Source organism: Bombina bombina, chromosome 5 (genome assembly GCF_027579735.1).
Source record: "Bombina bombina isolate aBomBom1 chromosome 5, aBomBom1.pri, whole genome shotgun sequence".
NCBI classification, from domain to species: Eukaryota; Metazoa; Chordata; class Amphibia; order Anura; family Bombinatoridae; genus Bombina; species Bombina bombina.
In genome coordinates this window covers 934,402,353-934,422,341 of record NC_069503.1, presented here as the reverse complement: position 1 = coordinate 934,422,341, position 19,989 = coordinate 934,402,353, and the positions used below count along the sequence as shown (strand labels likewise).

General features: G+C 39.0%; 1 protein-coding gene across 1 annotated transcript in view; it reads left to right on the top strand.

Moving 5' to 3' along the window:
• The window catches only part of TRPA1 (transient receptor potential cation channel subfamily A member 1), a 336,909-nt gene that overhangs the window by 96,283 nt on the left and 220,637 nt on the right, over positions 1–19,989 (top strand). Inside the window, exons 5-7 of the mRNA XM_053715123.1 lie at positions 5,522–5,630; positions 5,701–5,846; positions 11,109–11,245. Of these exons, the coding sequence (XP_053571098.1) occupies positions 5,522–5,630; positions 5,701–5,846; positions 11,109–11,245 (392 nt within the window). The remainder of the gene's footprint in view (positions 1–5,521; positions 5,631–5,700; positions 5,847–11,108; positions 11,246–19,989) is intronic.

Sequence of the window (19,989 nt, the reverse complement as noted above, 5' to 3'; positions counted from 1 at the left end):
ACAACCCACCACCCACATACCCCTAATCTAACCCAAACCCCCCTTAAATAAACCTAACACTAAGCCCCTGAAGATCTTCCTACCTTATCTTCACCATACCAGGTTCACCGATCGATCCAGAAGAGCTCCTCCGATGTCCTGATCCAAGCCCAAGCGGGGGGCTGAAGAGGTCCATGATCCGGCTGAAGTCATCATCCAAGCGGGAGCTGAAGAGGTCCATGATCCGGCTGAAGGCTTCATCCAAGCGTGAGCTGAAAAAGGTCCATGATCCGGCTGAAGTCTTCTATCAACAGCATCTTCAATCTTCTTTCTTCGGGAGCCATCATCTTCCATCCGACGCGGAACATCCTCTTCTCCCGATGCCTACTCGCCGAATGACGGTTCCTTTAAATGACGTCATCCAAGATGTTGTCCCTCGAATTCCGATTGGCTGATAGGATTCTATCAGCCAATCGGAATTAAGGTAGGAATATTCTGATTGGCTGATGGAATCAGCCAATCAGAATCAAGTTCAATCCAATTGGCTGATCCAATCAGCCAATCGGATTGAACTTGATTCTGATTGGCTGATTCCATCAGCCAATCAGAATATTCCTACCTTAATTCCGATTGGCTGATAGAATCCTATCAGCCAATCGGAATTCGAGGGACGCCATCTTGGATGACGTCATTTAAAGGAACCGTCATTCGACGCTCACTTCAGACGCGACTCTAAATACCGGAGTTAGAAAGATCCCATTGAAAAGATAGGATACGCAATTGACGTAAGGGGATCTGCGGTATGGAAAAGTCGCTTCTGAAAAGTGAGCGTTAGACCCTTTTTTGAATGACTCCAAATACCGGCGGTAGCCTAAAACCAGCGTTAGGAGCCTCTAACGCTGGTTTTCACGGCTACCGCCAAACTCCAAATCTAGGCCAGAGTGTTTTCTGTTGTAGAAGAATCGATAACCCCTTTTAGCCTCTTCATCCCTCCTAAGGACCTCATCCCGAGGAACAGAGCTGGTTGGCTGGAAGACACCCACAGAGGGTAAAGTGTTGCAAATCTGATGTCCTAGCATCATCTGTACCAGGCTAAAACCCGTGGCTTGGATGGGAGTTGCCCTATAGGCCAAGAGAGCTAGGTATGGCTCAGATTGCTCCAAAATGAACTTTGTTGTTTGAAATGTCCTTTCAGCCATCCAATTGGCCTGCGGGTAATGTGGACTTGACGTAGAATGGACAAAATCATATTCACTGCTTTAAGAACTGAACTCCATGGAAGCAAACTGCATTCCGTTATCACTCACTAACTCCATCGGTAGAACAAGCTCTTGAGACAAGTGATAATGGTTTTACTGGTGATCTCATTCAAGGGTGCAATCTCCAAATACCTGGAATAAAGTAGTTAATCATGACTAGGTACTTTTTCCCCTGCAGTTCACACAAATCAGCAGCTATTTTCTGCCATGGGCCTGCAGGCAGCAGAGTAGAAATCAAGCGCTCCCTTCTCTGAGTAGGCCGGCGTTCCCGGTAAAAGGCACATTTTGACACGTGGCTTGTAATGTCGGAACTGATCCCAGGCCACCATACTGCCGTAGTTGCCCTTTCTCTGCACTTTGTAATGCCCAAGTGCCATCATAAATCCTGCTTAATATCTCCTGCCACATGCTAACAGGAATAACAATGCAGTCCTGGAACAGCAACAACCCACCCAGCTCTGTGAGCTGCGACCTCTCTGACTTGTAAGAACTTAAAGATATCCAGGCTGCCTGGCTCTCGGGCCAACCTTTTTTTATGTACTTAATAACTTTTTGAAGTTCACATCTGATTTGTTGAAGATTCTTCAGCAGCAGCCAGTGGGAGCCTGGAAAGTGTTTCTGCCACTACCAGTTGTTTCCCCGGCACATGCACTGCCTGAACATTGAACCTGAGTAGCCTAATCAGAAGTCTCTGGCATCTTAGGGGTGTTTTGTCAATATCATAGGAGTTGATTAGAGGGACTAGCGGTTTATGGTCAGTCTCCAGACTAAATTTCTCTAAACCCACTAAGTAACCCTGGAAGCGCTCACAGGTCCAAAATGCAGCCAGGCACTCTTTTTCAGCTTGGGCGTATTTTGACTCAGCAGCCACCAGTGTACGGGAACAGTAGATAATGGGATGTAGTTTGTTTTCATTCTGCTGCATGAGGGCGGCCCCTAGCCCTTAACTGCTTGCATCAGGACTAACCACAGTCTTTTTAGAATGGTCGTAGAACCCTAACACTGGGGCAGATTGCAGCGAGGACTTGACCTGTACAAAAGCTTCTTCCTGTGAAGGACCCCAGACCCAGGCAGCATCTTTCTTCAACAACTCTGTGATAGGGTGTAGTACTGTGGATAAATCTGGAAGGAACCTGCCCACATAATTCACAAGGCCCAATATTTGTCTCAGCTCGTGTACAACAGAAGGACTTTTCATCTGTTCAATAGCAAAGATTGTATCAGGGTCCGGCTTGATGCCATCTCCATTGATGATATGCCCAAAGTAACATAACTCAGATTTTCTAAAATGGCATTTCTATTTATTTAATTTCAGCCCCGACTCTCTAATAATCTGCAGCACACAGCTCATTCGCTGGTCATGTTCTTCCAATGTATACCCATACACTAAAATGTCGCCCATGATGACTGCCATGCCCTCGTGGTCCCTTAGGAGGAAACTCATCTCTCTTTGAAAGATTTCAGGAGCAGAGGATATCCCGAAGTGGAGTCTACAGAAGCAAAACCGACCTACCGGTGTAAGGAAGGTAGTCAGTTTACGGCACTATGGATCTAGTGGTATCTTCCAGAAGCCGCTGGAAGCATCCAGTGTAGCGAAGAACTTCCCCCCAGCCAGTTTCAGAGCTATGTCTTCAAGCGTTAGCAGCACATATCTCTCTCTCTTCACTGCTTCAACAACCTCTTCAATAACTCCCATATTCTTCATACACAGTAGTTCCTTCTCCACTTGAGGCATGAGTGGGAACGGAATTCTATGAGGAATGGTAATGCTGTATGGGACTGCATTACTTTTAATTGATATGTACACTGGGTTGCAATTCAGTAGGCCCAATTCACCAAACATGTCTTCCGAAATCTCATTCACTCTGGCGACAAGGCCCAAACCACAGGTTGCTTTCCTGCTCAATAGGTTGTTAACACACTGACATCTAATTACATGTACCCACATGGTGAATTTCCTCTGCTTATACTCACAGCTGGCAAGAAATATCCCTGCACAATCGATGTGGCCACCAGGACTATGAACTTTCGTTGTAACTTTCACCAGCTGAGGCTGTTGAGGCAGTTTTATGAATGCTGCAAGGGACATAACAGTAATTTCTGCTCCTGTGTCAGTCTTGAAGGCAACCTTGGATCCCATTACAATAAGGGTAACCCGAAAATCTTCGTCTGAACCAGACTGTTCAACAACAGGCCGTACAAAGGACACTTCTTGACCCTCCTGGTCACTATCCACCTGCATCTCCTTAATGTATTCAGTTTTACACGCCACTTCAAAATGACCCATTCGGTTACACTTTCTACATCTTTTATCTTTAGCTGGGCATACCACATTCAGATCATGGGTACGGTTACACCGTGTGCAGCGAGCCTACTGCGCCCATCCGCTTCTGGGCCTATCTGTTGCCTTTGGTCTACTTCTCACACTGTGCCTTTCACCTGCAGCTCTCCTAAACTGCTGCACTTTATCCACAATACTCTCAGACCTCAGATAAGCACTTTGCTTTTTCACCAGTTCACTCTGGCGGGCCATCCTAATAGCCCCATCTAATGTTAATTCGGCCTCCAACTGTAGCTTCAGTGAGACCTCAGCATCTGCAATTCCTATGACTATTCTGTCTCTGATTTGCTCTTTTTTAGCAACACCAAACTCACAAAATTCTCCCACATGCTGAGCAGGTTTGTGAAACAGGCCCTTTCATGAATCACATTTCTTTTGGGCACAAAGTGAGCACTGAGTTTGTTCATAACTATTTCAAATTCAAATTCTTCCCCTTCTTGGAAAGTAAAAGCATTAAACAATGGCTCCACATCTTTCCCAATAGAGTATAAAAGAGAATTTACTTGTACTTCACCACTCTCCTTGTCCAGCTTGGAAGCAATCCTGAAGCTTTGAAACCGCTGACGCCATGTGGGCCAAGCTGCAGGCTGAGAGAAATCAAAAGACTCAGGTGGGGTAAACTTCAACATCGTCATTACTCAGGAAAAGAAGTGCAGGCAAGTACTTCTGACACCATGTCATGAGATGTAGGACACAGCATAGAAGGTACAATGCTATTTTATTTCAGAGTATAGAAGTATACAGCTTGTACAACACATCTAACTTGGTAACTGCGACATAAATAATAACAGGTATAAGCCACACCCCATCTGGGGACATTACCTCCCACTCTCATCACATTGCAAGACGTATATATACGTCTTTTTGGGTAAAGGGGTTAAAAATCTTAGGCGCTAGACGATTTTTGGTTCAGAACCTGGGTTATGCTTGCTTATGGGTTTGTTAAATGTAGCCACCAATAAGCAAGCGCTATCCAGGGTGCAGAACCTAAAACGGGCTGGCTCTTAAGGTTTACATTCTGCTTTTTAAATAAAGATAGCAAAAGAACAAAGAAAAAATAATAATAGGAGTAAAGTAAAAAGTTGCTTAAAATTGCATGCTATGGGGTCAATTTATGTAGGTGCAAGCGTACATGATCCAATATAGCGGATCATGTCCGCTGCACATCGATAAATGCCGACAGCAGTATACGCTGTCTGGATTTATCATTGGACCAGCAGTTCTGGTGGGTCGGAAGCAGCATCCGCTGCTTCATAAATCGACCCCTATATCTGAATCATGAAAGAAAAAATTGGGTTTATTATCCCTTTAAGTGTTAACATATATACATTTATTTTTATAAACTTCAATTTAATAGTAGTCAAAGTGTAAAAAAAAACAAAAAAAAACATGACACACACCATAATAAGAAAAAAATTATTTAATCCAATTTTTTCTTACAAATTCCATGAATAAATCCCTGGATTTGTCACAAGAAATATATCTTAAAGGGACAATAAAATCAAAATGTAGCTTTCATGATTCAGATAGAGCATGCAATATGAAAACTTCCCAATTTACATTTGTTATCAAATTTGCTTTATTCTCTTGTTATCCTTTGTTGATGAATAAATCAAGGTAGGCTGATAGGAACTCAAGAGTATGCACACGTCGTTAATACTCAGTCTATAACATTTGACCAAAAATTGTTGCACACACTCCTGCTGTAATGTGCTACAAATACGTGCACACGCCTGAGCTCCTTTGAACCTAGGTAGGTTTACTTTTTAACAAAGGATATTAAATCTAAATCACAAAAGTTTAAATTTTACTTTAAGACACATAATTTAAGTCTAATTGTGTTTATCATACTTGAAGTAATGCAAAGTTCATACCAATACATTGGCATAAATCATTTTATATAATCACATTCTAAATTATTTTTGGTACACTTGCTTTACAGCTTAATCATGGGGCAAAAATGTGCAAAAGAAATAAGCTGGGTTGCTTTCCAATACACATGACTGCATTCTCTGGATCACTTAGATGCATGGACATCGTGTTAAAGAAAGGTAAATTAGTGATACATTTATTTTCTGTTGACTTTAAAAGGAATTGTTATAACATATATTTCTTCATCAGGGGAGGAAAATGGGTACTCCATTGAAGAACACATCAACTTTACAGATAATGAAAAAAGCAGTGCCCTCCATGTGGCAGTTCAAAATGGAGGCTTGGACATTGTGAAAGCATGCATTTCGTATGGTGCAAAAGTTGACCTCAAACAGGTAGTTGCTATTTTCCCTATATGAACAATGTTGTATGTTATTTGTAAATGTTACTTAACCCCTTTGTGCTGGTACTGTAGTGTTAACCGATGTAAACACTAAGTAAAAAGGAAATCATGCAATCATAGTTTCGATCACATGATTTTAAGGCCAGGATCGGATCATGGGGGTCTGCCTACGCTGCTGATTCTTGATTTTGTCAAAGGGGGGAGCTGCAGGATGCCTTACATGTTAGGACGTTCCATGCCATCCTAACAGCATTACAGCCCAGCGCTTTTAGGACGACATTGAACATCCTAACGGTGTGAAGGGGTTAAATGTGTTTAGTATCAATAAATTAAGAATAAGGCAGCAGGAAATGATGGTCTTCTGAACACATATAGCATATAGTATATACTGGTAACCATGTAATTTATTGGAAAGCATATCTGATTCAATAAAATGTATTTAGTCTTCAGGTATAAATGGAGGTGTAAAAAAAAGTTGAATAATGTAGAATAGGTTACCAGGGAAATTTAAAATAGTGTAATGCATTGCACATGTAAATTATGGATCCTTTAATTCTGTTCTAATAATGTCCCAATTGTCTTTGCGATTATACTACAGTAGTAAAGTTCTCATGCTGGAAGTACAGTTTCATAAATTAAAGTGAAAGTAAAGTCAAAATTAAATGTAAATGGATTGGATAGAGCATGGAATTTAATAACTTTCCAATTCAATTCTATCATCAATTTTGCTTAGTTCTCTTGGTATCCTCTATTAAAGGGTAATCCTAGGTGAGCTTAGGAGCGTGCATGGGTCTTTAGCCATCTGGCAGCAGTGTTAGCAAAAATGTTTATAACAATGTTATATCTAGTTGCAAACACTGCTGCCTAGAATGCAACATACAGTATTTGGCAGTGTTTGCAACTATGTGTAACATTGCTCTAAATATTGTTGCAAACACTGCACTGCCAGATGGATAAAAACAGGTGCACCCTCATGAGCTCACCTAAGGTTATTAAGCAAATTTGATAATGGAAGTAAATTGAAAAGTTGTTTAAAATTACATTCAATGGCCCCTATTTAAGAAGGTCTGGTGGACCTGATCCGACAGTGCGGATCAGGTCCGCCAGACCTCGCTGAATACGGCGAGCAATACGCTCGCCGTATTCAGCATTGCACCAGCAGCTCACAAGAGCTGCTGGTGCGACGACGCCCCCTGCAGACTCGCTGCCAATGGGCCGCCAGCAGGGGGGTGTCAATCAACCCGATCGTACTCGATCGGGTTGATTTCCGGCGATGTCTGTCCGCCTGCTCAGAGCAGGCGGACAGGTTATGGAGCAGCGGTCTTTGTGACCGCTGCTTCATAACTGCTGTTTCTGGCGAGCCTGCACTTCTTGATACACCTGCAATTGGACTACTTTAGTAACAATTCGTCCAAGAATAAACTACTAAAAATGAGATTTTGGAAAGTGATAAAAATGAACTGCACCAAAAATAAGGTTTGTGATGTTGCTGGTTGTTATCTTTTTTGATAACTGTTATAAGATCCTGTCTTGTGCTGTACTGCCAGATGACATCACCACGTGTTGTATATAAAAAACTGTGTCTGTGGGATCTGGCCGAAAGGGGTAATAGCAAAGCTGCAATTTTGTCAAGTGCTAGATGTGACTTCAGCAGAGACAAGACCGATCTCTTACAATTATTCTAGTTACATACATGCTGCAGTGACAGCATCAAATGGATAAGCTGCTAAAAAAAGACAATGGGCCAGATTACAAGTAGAGCTTACCGCCGGTATTACAAGTTTGTATTGCAAGTTGAATGTAAATGTGATGGCTTGAGCACAGTCGCAATTAAAGATAGAATGATTACCGTGACTTCAGATCTCTGTTCAACAAAACTGCCAAATTGTCTTATAAGAAGCACAACAGTGAGATGGGATACTTGGCATTAGTGTAAGTGAAAAATCCGGTATCCCGTCCACAGTTGCCCGTGGTCAGCCCCATGTTTGTGTCCGAGAGGTCGCAAGACACTTCCGTTCTCTCCAGTGAGATTACTTGTAAATATTTTACACTTCCAAACATTTGCATGAACTGTTTTTCAAGTTGTTGCAGTTGTCATTATTGTTTTACCTCTTTGCAAGCAGTTGTCATTAAGTCTGCCATATATTATGTTTTAGTCACCTCACACAGCTAAAGTTAATGGCAGGGCCTCCACTGAAGAAACAGTTGAAAATGTAGGTTAAGCCAAGCTTAATCTACTTAGAACATGATTTCACCTAGACAGAGAAGCCCCTCAGCAACCTCAGCATCAATTAATTAGTTTTATTTATATAAAAAAGTGTTTAATATATTAAGCAGCGTATGCTGTTCATTCTGCGTGAGTATTCCGGCTCACCGGAATCAGGAGTTAAAGGGACAGTCTACACCAGAATTTTTATTGTTTTAAAAGATAGATAATACCTTTATTACCCATTTCCCAGTTTTGCATAACCAACACAGTTATAATAATATACTTTTAACCTCTGTGATTATCTTGTATCTAAGCCTCTGCAAACTGCCCCTTTTTTCAGTTCTTTTGACAAACTTGCAGTCTAGCCAATCAGTGCCTGCTCCCAGATTACTTCACGTGCACGAGCACAGTGTTATCTATATGAAATATGTAAACTAACACCCTCTAGTGGTGAAAAACTGTTAAAATGCAATCTGAAAGAGGTGGGCTTCAAGGTCTAAGAAATTAGCATATGAACCTCCTAGGTTAAGCTTTCAACTAAGAATACCAAGAGAACAAAGCAAAATTGGTGATAACTTTAAGCTGCTCCTTAGCTCATTTTGGGGACTCCAATCATCCCGATCAGATATGAATGATTGACATCCCCTGCTAGTGGACAATTGGCCATGATTGTGCAGGGTGCGGCATTGCACAAGTATTTCACCAGAAATGCGTATGCTGTCGGCATTTATAGATGTCGGGCAGACATGATTCGATACAGCGAATCATGTCTGCCTGCTATATAATAAATCGGCTCCATTGGATTTAACCCCTTAACGACCAAGGACGTACGCCACACGTCCTCAAAAAAAATACACTTAATGACCGAGGACGTGTGGCGTACGTCCTTGGTCTGGAAAGCAGCTGGAAGCGATCCTGCTCGCTTCCAGCTGCTTTCCGGTTATTGCAGTGATGCCTCGATATGGAGGCATCCTGCAATAACCCCCCTTGGCCATCCGATGCAGAGAGAGCCACTCTGTGGCCCTCTCTGCACCGGACATCGATGGCCGGTATCGTTGGTGGGAGCTTACGTGGGAGGCGGGTGGGCTGCCATCGATGTTCTGTATGGAGTGGAGGGGGGCGGGATCGGGGACGGGACCCACGGGGGCGCGCACGGGAGCGCGCGCGTGCACGGGGGTTGGAATGTGGGCGCGTGCACGGGGCGGGAGCGGGTGGGAACCGCTACACTACAGAAAAACATAAAGTAAAAAGTAAACACAAAAAATAAAGTTTAAACTTTAAAAATATAATCTAAGGGATCTGGAAGGGGTGGGGGGTTGGTCTTGGTGGGGGGGAAAGCTACACTACAGAAAAGGGCTTTTTTTTAAATAAAAAGGCACATTTTTTGCAAAACTGGGTACTGGCAGACAGCTGCCAGTACCCAAGATGGCGCCCATTAAGGCAGAGGGGAAGGGTTAGAGAGCTGTTAGGTGGGGGATCAGTGAGGTTGGGGTCTAAGGGGGGATCATACACATCAGCATATGTAAATATGCTTTTTTTTTTTTAAATGGCCAAATACCTTTTATTTTAGTACTGGCAGAGTTTCTGCCAGTACTTAAGATGGCGGGGACAATTGTGGGGTGGGGGAGGGAAGAGAGCTGTTTGGGAGGGATCAGGGGGTCTGATGTTTCAGGTGGGAGGCTGAGCTCTACACTAAAGATAAAATTAACCCTGCAAGCTCCCTACAAGCTACATAATTAACCCCTTCACTGCTAGCCATAATACACGTGTGATGCGCAGCGGCATTTAGAGGCCTTCTAATTACCAAAAAGCAATGCCAAAGCCATATATGTCTGCTATTTCTGAACAAAGGGGATCCCAGAGAAGCATTTACAACCATTTGTGCCATAATTGCACAAGCTGTTTGTAAATAATTTCAGTGAGAAACCTAAAATTGAGAAAAATTTAACTTTTTTTTTAATTTGATCGCATTTGGCGGTGAAATGGTGGCATAAAATATACCAAAATTGGCCTAGATCAATACTTGGGGTTGTCTACTACACTACACTAAAGCTAAAACTATCCCAAAAAGCTCCCTACATGCTCCCTAATTAACCCCTTCACTGCTGGGCATAATACATGTGTGGTGCGCAGTGGCATTTAGCGGCCTTCTAATTACCAAAAAGCAACGCCAAAGTCATATATGTCTGCTATTTCTGAACAAAGGGGATCCCAGATAAGAATTTACAACAATTTATGCCATAATTGCACAAGCTGTTTGTAAATAATTTAAGTTAGAAACCAAAAGTTTGTGAAAAAATTTGTGAAAAGTGAACGATTTTTTGTATTTGATTGCATTTGGCGGTGAAATGGTGGCATGAAATATACCAAAATGGGCCTAGATCAATACTTTGGGTTGTCTACTAAAAAAAAATATATACATGTCAATGGATATTCAGAGATTCCTGAAAGATATCAGTGTTCTAATGTAACTAGCGCTAATTTTGAAAAGAAATGGTTTGGAAATAGCAAAGTGCTACTTGTATTTATGGCCCTATAGTTTACAAAAAAAGCAAAGAACATGTAAACATTGGGTATTTCTAAACTCAGGACAAAATTTAGAAACTATTTAGCATGGGTGTTTTTTGGTGGTTGTAGATGTGTAACAGATTTTGGGGGTCAAAGTTAGAAAAAGTGTGTTTTTTTCCATTTTTTCCTCATATTTTATAATTTTTTTATAGTAAATTATAAGATATGATGAAAATAATGGTATCTTTAGAAAGTCCATTTAATGGTGAGAAAAACGGTATATAATATGTGTGGGTACAGTAAATGAGTAAGAGGAAAATTACAGCTAAACACAAACACCTCAAAAATGTAAAAATAGCCTTGGTCCCAAACGGACAGAAAATGGAAAAGTGCTGTGGTCATTAAGGGGTTAAAGCAATCAGTTTTAAGCCAAAGTTATAACTGCCAAAAAATAAGATATGAAATCTTGCTATTGATATTAATTTACTGAAGATGTTTTCTGACAATTGATATGATTATATGCACTCTCTTTTATAGACTGACAATGCCACAGCACTTCATTTTGCCTCAACACAAGGAGCAACTGAAATTGTCAAATTTATGGTTTCATCATATACCGGAGATAAAAAAATTGTTGATCTACCAGATGGAAATAATGAGACACCACTTCATAAGTAAGAAAATAACTTATTCCATATAGTTTTGACTTTTCAGTTGATTGAAAATCGATATCTCAGAATCTTCATAAGTAAATATGAGGGTTGATCACAATCGTGCACTTTTCAGTAGAAAACCATTTCTGAAAGCCAGTCAACATTGTCAGTGTGTCGTTCCAGTCATCACAGTCCTAAAATGCTTCTGCTGTTAATACTCCTCAAGTTCTAGATCATTATTTCCCTAAAACAATATGAAATCATTATCTGTGATGTTAGTTTTGGAATTTGGTAACCCAAAAACCAAATGCACAGCCTTAACAACAAACAAGATGGCAGTTTTTGTGAGTTTTGAATTGACATCATCAGATGAAGGGTCTGTATGTAGACTGATCCCTTTTAAAAGTGTTTATTAATGCTAATATGGGACATACATGCTATTAACCTGTTGTGCACCAAAACTATAGAGATATTTGTGTATGTCTCTTGAAAGGATTTGAACAAGGGTATTATGGGTATAGCAGATATATATGTTTGTTGGGTTGTGGATTTAGATATTTATATTAGTGTATAAGGGCTTATTATTCATTTTGTAGCCTTAATTATTAGAGCAGGAAGCAGTTTTATCTTTTTTGTAATATGCAATATGGCAGAGGTTGATTTCATTGTGTGTTTTGCCCATGTATATAAACCAAACTGATGTTATTAAGGCCTTCTTGTTGTAGTATTTGATAAGTGAAAAATGGCCCTATAAATGATTCATTCATTGTTGAGAATTCAGATTGTGATCAGGACTGACATTGACTCATTGGCAGCAGCTAATATGCCGATAATGATCAAACCTTAGACTCTGACCAAACTGATAGATTGGAAAAACTGTTGTTATTCAGATACAGAAAAAAAAATGTATCTAACTTTTAACTATACCATTTGACAGCTATGGCCCCTATTTAACAAAGGTCTCTTGTGAGCTGCTGGTGCAACGCCTCCCCCTAGATTTGCGGCCAATCGGCCGCCAGCAGGGGGATGCCATTCAACCCGATCGTACTCTATCGGGTTGAATTGTGGCCATGTCCGTCCGCCTGCTCAAAGCTTGATAAATAGGCACCTATACATGTTTTTTGAAAATATTAAGTACTCTAAAGATTGAAGTAAACTCAATATTTTAAAATACACTTGATAGTGTTCTACAAGCATGTTTAGTATAGTACTCTGTAAAACTTTTTATCACACCTACAGAACAACCAACAAGGAGTTTTGAATGACATTTTGGAGGAATTTTTCAATTGTTTTCAATAAGTATTTATTTCAATAGATATTAAAGGGATAGTAAACACCAAAAATGTTGTTGTTTAATAAGATAGATAATCCCTTTATTTACTATTCTCCAGTTTTGCATAACCAACACTGTTATAGAAATATACTTTTTACCTCTGTAATTACCTTGTTCTACTGACTGCCTCCTTATCTCAGATCTTTTGACAGACTTGCATCACAGGCAATTAGTGCTGACTCTTAAATAACTTCATGTGCATGAGCACAATGTTATCTATATTAAACACATGAGCCAATGTCCTCTAGCTGTGAAAAACTGTCAAATGCATCAAGATAAGAGGCAGTCTTTAAGGTTTTAGAAATTGGCATATGAGCCCACCTAGGTTTAGCTTTCAACTAAGAATAACAAAAAAATAAAGCAAATTTGGTGATTAAAGTAAATTAGAAAGTTGTTTGAAAATACATGCTCTATCTAAATCATGAAAGTTTATTTTGGACCTTAACTATCCCTTTAAGTTCCAAAATGACCATATATACATTTGTTATGAATGAATGCTAACAATAGAACTTGCCCGTTTAGATGGGCCATTTCATCAAAAAGAGCAGACTTCCTTATATTATATAAATCTCCCTATACACAAAAGCCAATACATAGGGTACTTAACTGTATTCAGTGGTGGTTTAAATAATAAAAAAAAACTATTTAAAAAATAAATTTATTACAGGTAATTTAAAGCTGGTATTATTCATGATTGTGTCATTTTAAGAAACACTTCCACAATTATTATTATCGGTTATTTGTAGAGCGCCAACAGATTCCGCAGCAATTTTTCCACAATTACACACATTACTCTGCACATTTTCAGCTTACAAATAACCTGTATCTTTTCTACCCCTATACATCATGCTTAATAATGTTTGATTATTATTCCAGATTCCAGACATTAGTACAGTGTTCCAGGGCAAGGGTTACAAAATAGGTATATGTCAGAATGCTTTTGTGATACCATAACATTTATAATTGGCTATTTAGAATACACAAGTTTTTTTATTTTTGTGTTTCTTATTGACTATATATGTTTATCAGTGATATCAGATGTCATTGTGTAATTCAATGATTTAGAACTTTTTTAACACATGAAACTACAGATCAATATTTTAGAAGCCTTAAGGGTTCCATTTATACAATAAATAAAACAGATAATAACATTTCTTAAAAATGTCCAGGCACACAGTGTTAGATTTAGGCAAGACTGCAGGAGACATTTTGTCTGCTGTTCTCCCTTATTCTTTGCCACTCCAGAGACTCGTAAGTTGCAGCCATCTTTTTTGCCCGGTTATCTAAAAAGTCCCCCAGCTGCGCTGTTGGCAATCCCTATTGTAATTAATTATGTTAAATGTGATGTCATTAGTGATGTAATTGATCAAATTATTGAAAATATAGAAAACAAAGCCCAGGAAAGACAGAGTTTACACAATATGAAATTGAGTGAGCACATAAACCCAGACACTTGCCAGCTGTTATGCAATTGGAAGAGATTTTTATTCTAAGCTTTAACAAGTTTTTATAACATTAAGGGCTAGATTATGATTGGAGCAGTACTTTGCGCTCCCGCTCGTGCGTTAACTTCACTTGACAGAGTCTTTTTGCGCACATAGGGTAGCGGTCGTATTACAAGTTGAAAGTAAAATGTTTTTGCACAAGCACTAACCCAATGTGTGCAAAAAGCCAAGGTTTGAATATCGTCACCACGTTAACGTATTCCCCTATAAACTTCAATGCTTATTAGCCCTACTCGCATTTACCTGACATGAAATATTAATATTTCACACTCCAATGTTCTTCACATAAAAGAATGTGTTCTATTTATTTATTTTTATATATATATATATATATATATATATATATATATATATATATATATATATATATATATATATATATAAACAAAAATTGGAAATAAGCACTCACTGTTCTTCAGACAACAAAGTCACAAAAAAAATTATCTTTATTGCGTGCTGTACAGCACGCAATAAAGATACATTTTTTTGTGACTTTGTTGTCTGAAGACCAGTGAGTGCTTATTTCCAATTTTTGTTTATTATTCCACGAGAGCACGCTGGCAGCCGACTTGAGTTAGTGGGAGTGCATATACACGCTGCTGTTTGTTTATATATATATCTATTAGTCAGGGATAGGCAAGGTGTCCGTACACGGACACTGGTGTCCATGACTAGCCCTTGCAGTGTCCACCACAACCTTGTTATATCTTTTCTTCTGATTAAATAATAGGAATAAAAAAAAATATGTAATGTGAATATAGTTAGTGGCTTGTCAAGAGACTGCTAGCGATATTGGGTGATAAGTTATGGAATAAATAAAGTCTGAGTAAAATACTGGATGTGTATCTGCATCTGTATAATAACACCCAGCACTATAGAAAGACACAGTAGTGACACTGGCACATGGGTATAGCCAGAAAAGGGCTGGTTATAGGGTCAGTTGTATCTGCATCAGTATAATAACACCCAGCGCTATATAATGACACAGTAGTGACACTGGCACATGGGTATAGCCACAGGAGGGTTGGTTATAGGATCAGTGGTATCTGCATCAGTATAATAACACCCAGCACTATATAATGACACAGTAGTGACACTGACACATGGGTATAGCCAGAGGAGGGCAGGTTATAGAATCAGTGGTATCTGCATCAGTACAATAACACCCAGCACTATATAATGACACAGTAGTGATACTGGCACATGGGTATAGCCAGAGGAGGGCTGGTTATAGGATCAGTGGTATCTGCATCAGTATAATAACACCCAGCACTATATAATGACACAGTAGTGACACTGGCACATGTGTATAGTCAGAGGAGGGCTGGTTATAAAATCAGTGGTATCTGCATCAGTACAATAACACCCAGCACTATATAATGACACAGTAGTGACACTGGCACATGTGTATAGCCAGAGGAGGGCTGGTTATAGGATCAGTGGTATCTGCATCAGTATAATAACACCCAGCACTATATAATGACACAGTAGTGACACTGACACATGGGTATAGCCAGAGGAGGGCAGGTTATAGAATCAGTGGTATCTGCATCAGTACAATAACACCCAGCACTATATAATGACACAGTAGTGACACTGGCACATGTGTATAGTCAGAGGAGGGCTGGTTATAAAATCAGTGGTATCTGCATCAGTACAATAACACCCAGCACTATATAATGACACAGTAGTGACACTGGCACATGTGTATAGCCAGAGGAGGGCTGGTTATAAAATCAGTGGTATCTGCATCAGTACAATAACACCAAACACTAGAAAATAATGTTTTTAATTTCAAATGTACCTTGGTGTCCTTCACTAAGGTCTTTACTTCGGAAAATGTCCGCCACAGCCTTTGTCTGTGCCTATCCCTGATATTAGTCAAAAGGAAAAACTCCCAAAAGCATAAATAATTATGGCCATAGATGACGTCACTCCTTCCCTTGTCTTCCACTTATCCGTGAGTCTGTGTCTGTATAGACTTCGTGTGACTTTTTAATGTATATCGAATAAAAATTTCCATAATGGTTTTACTTAAGGTGCTTGTGCATAGTGTTTAAGCTCAGCCTACACTGTTTGCTATAACCTTGTCCTCTATGGCCATAATTATTTATGCTTTTGGGAGTTTTTCCTTTTGGCTAATGTGTTTAGAGCGGATTGCTCAGAGTGGATTTCCTCACGCTGTTTGTTGATCTCCGGATGCACAACCTGCTTCACGCTGTATGGACGACAGCGTTCAAACTCCAAAGCTAAGTACAAGTTAACCCGTACCTCACCACTAACCCATCTTTCTCTCATATATATATATATATATATATATATATATGGAAGGGTGGTGGTTTGTTTGGGGGACCTATAACGAGGTTCAGATATGTCCCACACAAAACAAAGTTAGTGCTGAGTGTGGAATTAGTTACAGAGTTGGTTGGGAATCCTGTAAAAGCAGCTAAATATCTCAGAGGATGGAGGGAGGTCCTATCTGAAAAAGGTAGGGGTGTCTCTCCAGCAAAAAATGGAAAAGAGATTTGGTTGAGAAAAGTGCTCTACAAGGATTTAGTCCCACATTACCCTTATAGTAGGTGGTCTATATTCTATATATATATCAAATGTAAATATGTTTGTGCATACAGGTGACACTGGTAGTCGCTTGATGGTGGTCACACAAAAACTTGTAGTGATGGTTATTACTAAACTATATTCAAGGCTGTGTTATTAACCATAATCTTATTCAATATGTTCACAAATGGTACATCTCATATGTTAATGATGAGTTAAACATGAAACAGTTTTTAAGAAGTCCATCCACAATGTATGTGGGAATGAAAGTGAGAAAATATATAGAATGAATAATTTGTCACACTTTAAATCCAGTAGGTATTGCACTTACTAGAACAAACCTCAATTGTATGAGGTAAGTTGCCACCTCTGTAAGTGAGAAACTTCCGGAGATCTGAAGTGATGGTAGTCGCTTGGCCGTGTGTGTATAACCTTCTCCTCTCAGAGTATGGGGTCAGCGTTCAGGTAGAGACTGGTAACAAATGTTCTCCAAGTTCCATGCAGATTTTTGCAAAATGAGAAGCAGAAGGAAAATACATAGTGTAAAACTGTTTATTATACATAAAAGCTATAATTAAAACAGACAAATGGCCACTCACATTAAAAATCCTCAAACATATGAGGCATGTAAACACTTAGTAATAGCCTGTGGTTCACAAATTCGGTAGATAAAGAACTGTAGATGCTGTATCTCTGACAATAACAGAATGATTTCTCCCATACACAGTTCAGTAATCCGTGATTAACACAATCCAGTCAGTATTTCAGTTTGCACGTACAGTGAAAAAAAACAAAAACAAAGTACACACAGCATTTAGGTAATGTGCAAAGTTCTCCAAATGGAACAGCCCCTTACGCGCTTCAAAGGATACGTTTTTCCTTCTTCCTCAGAGGGTGTTCGGAACTTGGAGAACATTTGTTACCAGTCTCTACCTGAACGCTGACCCCATACTCTGAGAGGAGAAGGTTATACACACACGGCCAAGCGACTACTATCACTTCAGATCTCACTTACAGAGGCGGCAACTTACCTCATATGATTGAGGTTTGTTCTAGTAAGTGCAATACCTACTGGATTTAAAGTTTGAAAAATTATTCATTCTATACATTTTCTCACTTTCATTCCCACATACATTGTGGATGGACTTCTTAAAAACTGTTTCATGTTTAACTCATCATTAACATATGAGATGTACCATTTGTGAACATATTGAATAAGATTATGGTTAATAACACAGCCTTGAATATAGTTTAGTAATAACCATCACCACAAGTTTTTGTGTGACCACCATCAAGCGACTACCAGTGTCACCTGTATGCACAAACATATTTATATTTGATATATATATAGAATATAGACCACCAACTATAAGGGTAATGTGGGGCTAAGTCCTTGTAGAGCGCTTTTCTCAACCTCATCTCTTTTCCATATATATATTTATATATATATATATATATATATATATATATATATATATATATATATATTTATATTTATATATATATTTACAGTATATAGCAAAATAGATCCACACTCACTGGACTTTAAATAACAAAACGTGGTTTATTGTTCTGACGAGGAGGTGAGAGTGCTTATCCCACAACTATTGCTTTATATATATATATATATATATATATATATATATATATATATATATATATTTATATATATATATATAAAAGTCTCTTTTTATAAATACTTAAAACATATTCCCTTATGTGAAGAACATTGGAATGCAAAATATTTACATAAATACACTGTATTATATATAAATATTGCTTTTACATGTTTTCTAATACTTGACTGCAAATGGGCTCCAATGTACATATATATATATATATATATATATATATATATATAAAAAGAGAAAAAGTACCCTTATTTTTCCCGCAACAAACTATGTGATGAACAGTTTTGTACTAGTCTCTAGATTACGTTAATATCAAAAATACAGTATAATAATAAAACATACTCTCTAAAGTGCGTGAATAAATGTGTTTATATATGCATCACAGCAACACAATGTAATATTAACATTACCCCCAAACATATGAGCTAATTAATCACAACCCGGGTTGTAAAGGAGAGTTCTTAGGTTAGTCCGTTAGTAATCCGGTACACTTGAAATTTTAAATCATAATGCCACTCATTAGCATATTTGTAATCCAAAAAGATGTGGATAAATGTTAATGCAGGTGCGGCACCTAAGTTAGCAACACACTCAATTTGTTACCTTTACTCCTTCTCCGCTGTTGTAGCCTACTAGCTGGATGTAACGAGGAGGTAGTTTTTGCACCATAACAACCAAGTGAACAGGTACTTGTTTATCGTGTGATATTATGCTGAACAAGCTGTTGCAATCAAGATAAAAATGGCATTGTGAACTTGCTAACTTACGATATCTTGCCGAAATTGATACAAGTTGCAATCCTGTATTGAGTGTGTTGCTAACTTTGGTGCCGCACCTGCATTAACGTTTATCCACATTATTTTGGATTACAAATATGCTAATGAGTGGCATTATGATTTAAAATTTCAAGTGTACCGGATTACTAACGGACTAACCTAAGAACTCTCCTTTACAACCCGGGTTGTGATTAATTAGCTCATATGTTTGGAGGTAATGTTAATATTACATTGTGTTGCTGTGATGCATATATAAACAAATTTATTCACGCACTTTAGAGAGTATGTTTTATTATTATACTGTATTTTTGACCTTAACGTAATCTAGAGACTAGTACAAAACTGTTCATCACATAGTTTGTTGCTGGAAAAATAAGGGTACTTTTTCTCTTTTTCTATATATATTAACTATATACCCTGAGCTGGTTGTTCGTTCCTTTGAGTGCATTTCTCTCTAGTCTCCCTATGTGAAAAAGGGTAACTCAGAAGTGGACCCCTTGCTCAGTGTGCTTAGAGGAATACTGTTACACCTCACTGACGAGGCCCAATGAAGGCCGAAACGATCATCTGGGGTTGCCTGGTATTTCTCTCTAGTCTCCCTATGTGAAAAAGGGTAACTCAGAAGTGGACCCCTTGCTCAGTGTGCTTAGAGGAATACTGTTACACCTCACTGACGAGGCCCAATGAAGGACGAAACGATCGTCTGGGGTTGCTGTGTTCCTTGTTCAGAGAGGAGTTGCTTGGTATTTCGGCGCTGGACTGGCCGTAATGGGCGGGGTCAGACTGATATACTACAGGAGAATTCTACTCTGTGAAAAGTATTACTGGGCTAAAAGAAGTTGCACCCAGGTGGTGAAACGCCATAGAACAGGCTAACAATGATATTGAGTTGGTTGTTCGTTCCTGTGAGTGCATTTCTCTCTAGTCTCCCTATGTGAAAAAGAGTAACCCAGACGTGGACCCC